At 47.8% G+C, this 12205-nt stretch overlaps 1 protein-coding gene across 1 annotated transcript in view; it reads right to left on the bottom strand.

The window, feature by feature from the left end:
* The window catches only part of ATOH8 (atonal bHLH transcription factor 8), a 28304-nt gene extending 16655 nt beyond the window's left edge, over positions 1-11649 (bottom strand). The window contains exons 1-2 of the mRNA XM_081005742.1: positions 11068-11649; positions 135-326 (exon numbers count right to left, since the gene is read on the bottom strand). Of these exons, the coding sequence (XP_080861868.1) occupies positions 135-326; positions 11068-11634 (759 nt within the window). The 5' untranslated portion in view covers positions 11635-11649. The remainder of the gene's footprint in view (positions 1-134; positions 327-11067) is intronic.
* Between the last annotated feature and the right edge of the window lie 556 nt (positions 11650-12205).

The raw sequence follows: 12205 nt of genomic DNA, 5'->3' as shown, positions 1-12205 counted from the left end.
AAAGGATGCAGAAGACTGGAGAAAGTCATAAGCGTAAACAACCAACAGCAAAAAGAACCAGCAAATGTTGGTAAGACTAAAGAGGTTACGCATCCATTTATAACTGGCTGTCATTTTATCCTCCCGAAACATACCTTCCTTTTTTTAGACCTCCCTTCCGCTTGCAAGGTCCTAGTGCACTGCTCCACACATTCCGAGAAGCTCATGTTACTGTGGTCGGCACTGTAATCTAGGTTGGCTAGTCTAGCCAAGGAGAGTATGTAGTTACATGCTATCCTCAGGATGGCCAGTTTGGATAGCTTCTGTCCATAGGAATAGCAGGGAACCTAGAAAGACCAAGAAGAGCAAATTAGGGCGGATCATCAAAACTCAACACTTGAAAGGCTACCAGGTACACCTGTTTGCTCCTGTTTCATCTTGCGAAATATCGACGGGCAACTGCAGGTGTGAAACTGTAACATTACCATAGATAGCAATGATAAAACCTCAGATGTCGAGCCTCTGTGTTATACAACATGCAGCTGCTGGTAAATAAATAAATAAATAAATAAATCATCATCATCATCATCATCATCAAATTTCTTGCTCCTTTTATTTGCAAAGGGGTAACAATCCTGTTCTTGCTATTTTCCTGGAGAACAACTACCACTCGTTATATAGGACAAACATTACATGTATAAATAAATAGTCAGATGTTGCATATTCTACTGAATGTATGGAACTCAAGCTATTGCCCATGCATAAACCTCAGATGGGACTGCTATACAAACCATTGATTGACCTACATCATTCCAGGCTTGCAGCTGCAGACATCTGCCAACTGCTACAGAAGCTACCATGGTGAAGCCACGAGATCAACCTAAATGTGTTGATGCCACTGTGTGAACAAAAACAACAGTAGCAGCAGTTTTCAAGCACTTATTTCAGAAGTCTGCATAACTGACCGAGGGAGGCAACGGGGCAAAATAAATAAAGTGAAAAGCAAAATCTCTCAGACAACTTTCAGCTCTCCCCAGACCTGTTGTCTGTCTCTATGCATATTAACCTGGGAGTAAACACAATAATATGATCATTTGCAGCTAAGTTGCATAATAGCTGGGTTATACAAGATGATGCTTTAGGTTTCTTAAGTAGATGTCACATAAACGTTGATGGTGTTACTGCTGCTTGAAGGTGTCTAAGTGGCTACCCTAGTTCCTTTCCCTGACCATAGCCCATTTCATTTCCTAACGCCACCATAGCTAGCTCACAGGTGTGTTCAGGTGGAGTCCCTTGGAGTCTTCCCATTGTTCAGGGTTTCTGGGGTCTTTCTTCACCAGAAGTCTAGACTGTGACTTGTTTCCTCAACTCCACTGTCACTGTGGCCTCAGCTCTACCAAAGACTGTTACTGGAGTCCTCTCCCGCAAGCATTCACAGCTTTCAGGTTGGCTACTCAGTCTTCATGAGCTGCCAGCCTCTGCTGCTTCTGACTCTTCCTCTCCAGGCTTCTTCGTGCCTCTTCAGAGTTCATCAAGGCTTGCCTGCCTGACCCTCATAACTGTCCTGAGCTTGGTCTTGTATTCCCACCAGCTTGTTCTGAAGGAATTCCAAGTCTCCATTGGCCTATAATGATGGACTGATACAAATGACCACCTTTGCTCTGTACATAAAAGGCAAAATCTTGAACGTACACAACTGCACCCTTAACAAGAGTGACTATCACAGATTAACTGCCACTTGGAGGATTGCTGGGTACATTTGTGTTTCTCAAACAGTGGACAGTGGGCCTCAGTGCCAAAGCCTGCCCAGAGCCTCCTCACTTGCCTGTCCCAACTCCTAACCCATGTCCAGTGTCAACACAAGCAACTACTTGCATGCTGAGTAAAGGTGTCTTGGGGAAAGATGTTCAGAGGGGCAGAAAGTGTGGGAATCAGACTCTAGTTCCCATTTGCAGAGGAAGACAGCCCTGGGTCCTTTGACCCTTCAATTAGTTCTCTTTTCTCCTCCTATAAAAACCATGCAACACAGTCTCCTTTAAAGTTTAAAGAACAAATAACTTACTTAGTGTACTTGCAGTTGCAGATTAAAAATACCATGCAGGTAGACGATACTTAAGTCGCAAAAACATCTTACATAGATTTGACTGGCATTTACAGACTGGCTAGTACTCTGAGGCAGACAGTGGCACAACATAACATCCCTGCTGCCCTTACTCTTAAGACTGTTAACTGGCACAACTGTACCAATTGCCAAAGCTGCCACAGAGTGCAAGACATCACAGAGTTCGACAGCTCTTGCAATGAATGCTTCACATGTGCATTTTAGATGCTAGCATCCCCCGGAAAGGAGGACCAAAGGAGGTGTTGAAGGAGATTAGAAAGTGAGATCCAAGGTTAGTATTTATTAACAACAAATGAATTCATAAACTGGGAATGAATATGAAAGATGCTACAGGAGGAAGAAGTGAATGTAAAAGGACCAGGGAGGAGGGAAACTGGTACATGGGCGTAACTGGGGGGAGCAGCTGTCCCCCCACATCAAGTAAATAAATAAAAAATACTTAACTAACTGACCAACTGTGTCACAGATAACTTGGTTCTGCTCCTCTAGCATAAAAAGTAATTATTATTACTTTTTCTTGTGAGTTTTTCTTTATACTGGGAGGGAGTAATTCAGAGCAGTGAAGAGATACTTAACCTGTTCCTACCTGGTGGGTGTTGGTTTTTTACTGCAGGTTTCCTTTGAAAGTAATTTCCCCCTCCAGGGGCCCAGATGAATGTATGGGAGGGCAGACACACATCTGGAACCCTGTGGGGAAGACGTAGGTTGGACAATGGTATATCAAGTGGGAGAGTGACCACAGGGGAAGAATTAAGCATTCCCTGCTGCCAAAGCTTCTCTGTTCCATACTGGTCTGCTACTGATTGTTTTTTGGGTGGGTGGGGAAGCTTTTTCAGGGTGAGTTACATATCTGAATAAGTAACATCTAGTTCAGCTCTCCGAATTTCCTCCTTTGGAGATGAATTAAATCAAGTCTTTGAAGCTTACTCTACATGAGTTTCTTACAGAAGATTTGAAACACATGGTTTGCATTTCCCCCCCTACATAGACATGTTATCTGTGCAGGAAATTCACCATATCTAAAAATTTGAAGGAACCCACAAAGTAGGTATGCTGAAAATACTCAAAGGGGTGGGGGGGGGAAGCATGCAGCAATGTCCTCAAAACAAATAACGTTGTTGTTCTGCAAATGAAGTCTTCCAAAACAAATCTTGGCTTCCAACACAAATCTTGGTTTATCTGGAGAGAAACAAACCATGAAGATTTGTTTGCATATGATGGTAAGCTTAGACTTATGGTTTGTTGCTCCTGGCTTGAAGTCCAAGCAAAACATGAGGAGTTCAGCAGCACGCAGTCGCGCACTGTAAGCCATGTTCACAGTAAGCCATGGTTTTTGGCAGGGATGGAGAACCTCAAATCCAGGGGCCAAAACTACCTCCCCCCAGTTTATCTTTATATGGCACTTGGAACTCTTCCCACACCACACCTCTCACAGGCTCTGCTTCTCCCCCTGCTCTTGAGCTCTGATACTGCTCTTGCTCCTCTAGATGGAAGATAGAGAGGGGAGTGTCAGCAGATGTGGACACTTGCCCATTGGACAAAAGTAAAATGTGCGCTTGGTGACTCTGTCCACCGCTGGCCCATGTCCTGCGAAGATTGCACAGAAGGGAATGTGACCTCCCCAGGCTGAAGAAGGGTCCCCATCCCTTGTTTATGACTTTCCATGATGCGTAAATTTGGTTAGTATCTCCTTTCCAGTTAGCAGCTTGAACAGTTTATCGAACTGTATGGAATATTCCTTCTGCTGCAAGGGATGGAGAAAATAGCTTGACAGGAGTGGACAAGGAGACAGGGCTAGAGTTTTGTGGAAATTTTATCATAATCTGCTTTAATTGGTAAGTAAGATCATGGCCACTGGTCCCATCACCTCCTGGCAAATAGAAGGGGAAGAAATGGAGGCAGTGAGAGATTTTACTTTCTTGGGCTCCATGATCACTGCAGATGGTGACAGCAGCCACGAAATTAAAAGCCGCCTGCTTCTTGGGAGAAAAGCAATGACAAACCTAGACAGCATCTTAAAAAGCAGAGAAATCACCTTGCCAACAAAGGTCCGTATAGTTAAAGCTATGGTTTCCCCAGTAGTGATGTATGGAAGTGAGAGCTGGACCATAAAGAAGGCTGATCACCAAAGAATTGATGCTTTTGAATTATGGTGCTGGAGGAGACTCTTGAGAGTCCCATGGACTGCAAGAAGATCCAACCTATCCATTCTTAAGGAAATCAGCCCTGAGTGCTCACTGGAAGGACAGATCCTGAAGCTGAGGCTCCAAGACTTTGGCCACCTCATGAGAAGAGAAGACTCCCTGGAAAAGACCCTGATGTTGGGAAAGATGGAGGGCACAAGGAGAAGGGGACGACAGAGGACGAGATGGTTGGACAGTGTTCTCGAAGCTACCAGCATGAGTTTGACCAAACTGCGGGAGCCAGTGGAAGACAGAAGTGCCTGGCGTGCTCTGGTCCATGGGGTAACGAAGAGTCGGACACGACTAAACAACAACAGCAACAACAGGTTGTCACAGAAAAAAAAACCAGTCACAACATCAAAATCCCATGCTGCTCTTCTGCTCTTTCTGGAGAGCCTCTCTTATGCAGAGCAGGGAACCTGTGGCTCTTAGGATGTTGTCTGACCACAACTCCCATTATTCCCAAACACTGGCCAAGCTAGCAAGGTCCCAGGGCAGCTGCTGCTCAACAACATTTGGAGGGCAATCTTCTAGCAACTTCAGAATTGGCTCTGCAGAGTCAAAATAGGTAAGAGGTATATTAAACTGTTGAAAGAATATGCAAGATTTGAAGCTACAGAAACAGTAGTAGAAAGGACAGGTAATTTGTGCTCAGTTATGAATACAGCAAAGCAACATCCATGCACATGTAAATACTTCCAAGAAAATAGCTAGACCACAAACCATTTAGCACATCAAAAGCTGTACTTAAGTCAGTAGGGTATTAATTACTGTTGTAACAAGCCAAGATTCCTGTTTAGCTCATTGTTCTTGGTTTTTCGCAAGGTTTATACCCAGGGTTGTTTATAAAGTCCTTGATGTGATTAAAACATTGAAATGTTACTAAACTGAGATAAAGCAGCCATTCTACTTACTATATTAGGTTGTTTAACTGCTTTTTCTGTTTATGCAACAAAACCTTAATTCTGATGTGGCTGAAGGTGAACATCTGCCATATTACACAACAACAAGTAAGATGTGCTTCAACCTTTGCAAAATAGAACTAAATGATGGCTCTACTTAGATGTTATGGGGGCTGTAGCCAAGCCAGATCTTCCCCAATATGTCTCCTTGTTGGACAGGGGCCGCCTTCAAAGGCAACATCGGCCCCTTCCCACAACTAACCTCCTTCAGTCATTCTCCTGTCACACAAAAAAACAGTTGTGTGAGAGCAAGTGTGGGGCTGCACTCACTTGCCCCTCATCTCCCATTCACACAAAGCACAGAACCTCCTTGTTGTGGGGGTAGGCTTTCCAGTCATCCCAGCACTGAGAATCAACTGATGTGTGTGTGTGGGGGGGGTCTATCCTGCTTGGTTGCTATCTAGCCCACCCATGCTGGCCAACTTTGCCAGATGGGCACGTCCACCCACCTGCCAATCATCACCTGATGTCATTGTGATAGCTGATAACACAAAGTTGTCAGAATTAGTCTACAGAGGAAGACAAAGATTTGGCCTGCTGGGCCACAAAGGTTCCTCATCTTTAATTTAATACTTAGGATGGTGGGCAAAAGTCCCCAGACCAACAGTCCATGTCAATCTTCTGGAACCAACTTTCAAGTAAAGATTGAAACCACCATAGCATAGTGTTGCTAAGTCAGTTTTTGCCATGCAGTTTTTGCAGCTTTTCAGAATGCTTCAATCTGAATAAAGAGAAGTCGGCTGTGGCTGGCACTAAAAAGCTAGTGCCTACGGTATTGCCAAACTGCTGGGGCACATCTGCAACTATTTCCAGAATGTTCATTCTGTAAAAGGTAAAGGGACCCCTGACCATTAGGTCCAGTCGCAGATGACTCTGGGATTGCGGCGCTCATCTCGCTTTATTGGCCGAGGGAGCCGGTGTACAGCTTCTGGGTCATGCGGCCAGCATGACTAAGCTGCTTCTGGCGAACTAGAGCAGTGCATGGAAACACTGTTTACCTTCCTGCCAGAGTGGTACCTATTTATCTACTTGCACTTTGATGTGCTTTCGAACTGCTAGATTGGCAGGAGAAGAGACCAAGCAACAGGAGCTCACCCTGTCGTGGGGATTCGAACCGCCAACCTTCTGACCGGCAAGCCCTAGGCTCTGTGGTTTAGACCACAGTGCCACCCATGTCCCTCAACCACTGACTTAGGGAGAAGCATTCAAGCAGTAATCATCTTCATGACAACCAATCAGTCTTCTTAGCAAAATGATTGTGCATGTACCATGTCCAAGCAGATAAAAGCAGATAAAGTAGAGGGAACAGGCAAGCCTGCTGTCTGAATGAGCATTCATCTACTGATATACTAGGGAAATTTGCAACATTCAGTTGCAGCGGGGTTCTTTCCCTGGAAGAATTTGCTGTTCTTCACTGCTGAAGTTTGTCTTTGCCAAAGCCTATACACCACAGTATAGGTACTGACTACAGACAGAATGATAATGTTCTTGGCTCTTCTTTCCTTACACTTCCTTCCAATATATATCCACATATATATTTGTATCCACACTTCACACAGAGCCAAGCATAACATATGACCAAAGTTTGCAAAAGACTTTGCAAAAAAACCCCACTAAACAGCAATTCCCTGCCCCCCACCCCGCAAAGGCTCACTGCTTTCAGACAATTTAAAATAAGAAGGGAGGGAGACAGGGAGAGAGATAGGGAGGAGGAACTTAAGTCTTTTTGAGGTTCACAGGAAGCAGGTATACCTTTTTCAAGAGTATGGGTCTAAGACCAGCAGGTTAAACTTCAGGACAACTTGGTGACCTTTATGAGCTGGATTCACGCTACTCTCTCAGACAGTGTTCATTCAGAAAAGTTTACTATGTGATATTGTGTCTTAAATAGGAACAAAGGATACCAGTTTTGCCTTGGGATTTATTTCTTGTTTAGGCTTGTGGCTGGGTCTTTCTTTGGAAGCTCAAATATGGTTTACATGGAGGGTGAGAAACCTGCAGCTCTCCAGGCATTGGACATCCAATTCCCATCAACCCCAGCCTGTGTGACCAAAGATGATGGGTACTGTAGTCCAATGACACCAGGAGGCCACAGGTTCCCCATCCTTGCCTTGAATGAAGCTTAATTCCAGAAATCTCCACCAAGGTACAGGATCATAATTTCAGAGCTTCAAAAATGCTTCAGAATCAGGTGCTCCGAAAGTCCCAGTGCTGAAGGCAATTTATCAAGCCACTTCCTCCTACGGGTGATGAGATAGCAAGAGAAGTCATTTGAGTGTTCAATTGTTCAATGAGTGTTCACTGATGCCCATAGGAGCGTCTCCACCCCCATCGTTCTGCCCGGACACTGAGGTCCAGCTCCGAGGGCCTTCTGGTGGTTCCCTCACTGCGAGAGGCCAAGTTACAGGGAACCAGGCAGAGGGCCTTCTCGGTAGTGGCGCCCTCCCTGTGGAACGCCCTCCCACCAGATGTGAAAGCGATAAACATCTACCTGACATTCAGAAGACATCTGAAGGCAGCCCTGTTCAGGGAAGTTTTTAATATGTGACATTTTAGTGTATCTTTCAACTTTGTTGGAAGCCGCCCAGAGTGGCTGGGGAAACCCAGCCAGATGGGCGGGGTACAAATAATAAATTATTATTATTATTATTATTATTATTATTATTAGCAAGCATAATACAATGTCCCATCAGAGATCCTGCTTTTCAATGGCACATGAATTCTCATTCTTGCAGTCAGTGTTAGGCAACAGCTAAAGTATATTGACAGAAAAAGTCAATACAAATGTTCCTCATCCTCAGCAGTTATGCTTTTACCTATCTGCTGAGAAGCAGAAAAATAGAATCAGAGAACTGTAGAGTTGGAAGGGACCCTGAGGGTCATTCCTTGCAGGAATCTCAACTAAATCATCCATGACATGTGGCCATCCAACCTCTGCTTAAAAACCTCAAAGGAGGGAGAGTCCATCACCTCCCGAGGGAGTCCATTGCACTGTTGAACAGCTCTTGCTGCCAGAAAGTTCTTTCTGGTGTTTAGTCAAATCTCCTTTCTTGTAACTTGAATCCATTGGCTTGGGTTCTATCCTTCAGAGCAAGACGGAACAAGCTTACTCCATCTTCCATTTGGCAGCCCTTTAGATATTTGAAGATGGCTCTCACATCTCCTTTCAGTCTCCTCTTTATCAAGCTAAACATACCCAACTCCTTCAACTGTTCCTCATAAGGCTTGGTTCCCACACCCTTGATCATCTTTGCACATGCTCTAGCTTGTGAATATCCTTCTTGGATTGTGGTGCCCAGAACTGTGCACATGACTCCAGCTGGGGTCTGACCAAGGCAGAATAGCAGTAAATGTGGATCACAGCATCCCTTTTGGTCATGTTTGGATTTTAATAACTTAATGTGGTGACTGGACATGACATTTGTGGTCTTTGACCAGGCAGTAAGTACCACTTCAAATGCTATCCAAAGTGTGGGAAAGCCTCTTTCTCATTTAGGATCTTCATTTTAACTTGAGGATCCCAACCAAGAGGGAATGGAAATCTGTTTTCTGGGGTCAAGAGGCTCTTATAAACAGAGAATTTGACTGAAATTCAGTGTATGCAGATCAGTCTTACATTTATTTTTTCTTTGCTTTTAACTTGTGTTTCTATCTTATTATTTATGCTATTGTCTGGTTTTCTGTTTCTATATTGTACACCACTGTGATATTTCTTATCACATGGTGGTACATCAATATTTTTATAAATAAATAAAACTCCCGTCAGCCCCGGGGAGTGTGGCTGTTTTGAACTAAACTTCCCCATCAACTCTAGCACAGTACAGGAGCTATAGTCCAAATTACCAGGTTTTTAATGTCCACACGAGCTCTGCTTTTGTGGCACAAGTCGCAAAAATGCAATTAATGACCAATACAGATACTAATATTAAGCCTTGGCCATTGTCTGCGAGGGCTGGTAGGAGCTGGTGTCCAAAGAAGTGCAACAATACTTTCTAAAATTGTGTGGGAGACAAGCAGAGGGAACAAGCTTGTTTTCTCCTGCTCTGGAGGGTAGGATGGCTTCAAGTTACAATAAAGGAGATTCTGAAGAAACATCAGGAAGAACTTTCTGACAGTAAGACCTGTTCCAAGGTGAAACGGTCTCCAAAAGAAGGTTGTGGTCTCTCCTTCCTTGGAGGTTTTCAAGCAGAGGTCAGGTGGCCATCTGTCTTGGACACTTTGGCTGAGATTCCTGCTTTGCAGGGGGTTGGACTAGATGACCCTTGGAGCCCCTTCCAACTCTACAATTCTGTGATTCTATGATCTCCCATCATCCCTGACCATTGGCCATATTGGCTGGAGTGGATGAGGCTAATAATATCCTGGGGGGCACCATGTTGGAGCCAGTGTGGTGTAGTGGTTAAGAGTGGTGGACTCGTAATCTGGTGAACCAGGTTCGCTTCCCCGCTCCTCCACATGCAGCTGCTGGGTGACCTTGGGTTAGTCACACTTCTCTGAAGTCTCTCAGCCCCACTCACCTCACAGAGTGTTTGTTGTGGGGGAGGAAGGGAAAGGAGAATGTTAGATGCTTTGAGACTCCTTAGGGTAGTGGTAAAGCGGGATATCAAATCCAAACTCAAATCCAAACACACACCTACACACACACACACAAAATCCAAGGGGGAGACAGGATTTTTAACAAATACAACTTGGATTTCAGAACTTACCCCCCCCCCCTCTCACACACACACACCCAACCTTGGAAAACATGTTATGAGCACAGAGCTGGCCAACTGACAGGAAAGTGTATTTGATTAACAGGAAGATATAATTTTCACCTAGCATGAGACCCGTGTGAACTTTTGATAATAGCAATGCTTCATCCAAGTTGAGTTTTTTGGCATGGAATGGGGGGGGGGGGAGGCAATTACAGGTCAACGCAAATCACGGTGTCAAGCCGAGAGCCACATACCATTCATTGTTTAAGCATCCTAGGAGAGAACCCAACGTTCTTTCGGAGCTTTCTACCCAAGCAAAACAGCCCCTTCCCTGCAACCCAATAATCAGATTAAGAATTAAGACCAACATCTCGTGAGCAAAGCGTTGAATGGCCCTTGGGCGACGCTGCGTGTTGTAAAGGTCACCAACAAGTAATCTGCTTCTTTGGGTAGCCAATGATGAAAAGTGCAAGCATTTCACTCTTACATCTCTTTTAAAGAAGAACCAATTATGGAAGTAGGACTGATTTGAGCACAGCCTGGCATTTGCCGTAACAGGGGTGCTAAGTTGAATAAGGGGTGCTAAGTTGAATAACAGGGGTGCTAAGTTGAGTAAGTAAGTCCTACCCCACATAATCACGCGACGTGGTGCATCGACACCATATGAATGGCAACTTTTTTGGGGGGAGGCCCCCTCAAATATTTTACTGGGGAGACCAGAAGGGCCTCAGCCCCTAGGAGTTGACTCCTATGCGCTGTAGGGTCCAACCTGAGTTTACCAGGACCCTAGCAGAGGGGTCAGGATTTGGATCCCACCCTGCAGGGGTGGGAAGAGAGCTCTGACCCAAGGTGTACAGCCTCCCAAGAAATCCTCCTGACCCAGAGCTACTGAAATAAGCAAGGACCTTATGGGGTTGTCACGCCAAAGCGCTCTATCTTAGTTAGTGGCATGGGATTTCTCGTTTTTGCCCCCCCCCCTTCCAATTTCAGGGCTCCCTGGACCCTGGTTTTAATGCTACGGCTTGAAAGGCGCACAGAGGAGAGCGTTCCTCTGAGCATACGCAGAGCGCCGGCTCCTTCTCAGCCCGGGCGGCAGCATCCCGAGGGGGGTCCCTGCCGCTTACCTGTTTCCTCAGAGCCTCGAAGGCGGCGCTGATGGTGTGCACGCGGGTCCTCTCGCGGGCGTTGGCCAGCAGCCGCCTGGTCTGCTGGATGGCGCGGATCTCCGGGGACGCTCCCGCCGCCTCGCCCGCCCGCCGCCCGGGAGACAGGGACGCCTCGCCGCCGCCGTAAGTCGGGACGCGCGAAACGGGCGGGAAGGGGCTCTCGAGCGGCCGGCACGCCATAACCCGGCTGGGCGGCAAGCTGGGGTCGGAGAAAGCCTGGCCGCCCCCCAGACGGAGCGGCCCCTCGACGTCTTTCCTCGACGGGCGCGGGTGAGGCGCCAGCAGCCCCGCGGGGAAGGCGCCTTTCCTCGCCTCAGCGCCCGCCTCGCCGCCGCCGCCGCCGCCTTCGGGGGCCCCGTCCGGAGCGCCCGCCGAGGCCGCGCGGGAGCTCCGTCCGCCGCCGCTGAGGCGCTGCTTGGCGGGCTCTTTGCTCCGCTTCCTGTGGAGCTTCTGGATGCCGCGGAGCTCCTTGAGGCAGAGGCGGCCCCAGCGCTCCTCGTCGCCGGCCAGCGGCAGGTTCCTCATGGCCTCTCCGCGCCCGGCCTCGCGCTCTGCCCGCCGACGCTGCTGCTGCCGCTGCCCTGGCCAGCCGGGCTGTGCCCGAGCCCGAGCCGGATCAGCGCGTCATCTGGAGTCCCCGCCGCGCCGCCAGCCTCGCTGCGGAATGCGCGCCGCGGCGGAGAGACCCATCTGTGTTTGCTTAGCCGCCGTTGACACAGGAGCCCCTCGGGCGGGATCAGTCGGCGCGCCGGCGGCCTCTTGCCAGCGGGACGCCCGCCCGCCCGCCCGCCGCGCCCGCCTCCCGCCGCGCCCGCGCTGCCCGGCCGGTGCCCGAAGCGCTGCCCGAACAGCTGCGCTGCCCGTCTCTCGCCCGCTTTGTGCTCATGTTATTGCATCGCGCCGATTAAAGGCAGGCGCCTCCCCGCTCCCTGCGATTCCCGCCCCGCCACCGCCGAATCATCTCCATTTTTAAAGGTCCAAGGGCTGATAAGAAGGAATGGCAGATGGCCGGGGTCGTCCCGCTGTCGCCCAGGGTGGGCTGCAAACTGGGGGGTGGGCTGTGATAGGGGGGAGGGGGTATTTGACAGCCGCACCT

The sequence above is a fragment of the Podarcis pityusensis genome (assembly GCF_964106645.2).
Source record: "Podarcis pityusensis genome assembly, chromosome: 5".
Lineage (NCBI taxonomy): Eukaryota > Metazoa > Chordata > Lepidosauria > Squamata > Lacertidae > Podarcis > Podarcis pityusensis.
This window is presented reverse-complemented; position numbering and strand designations above follow the sequence as displayed.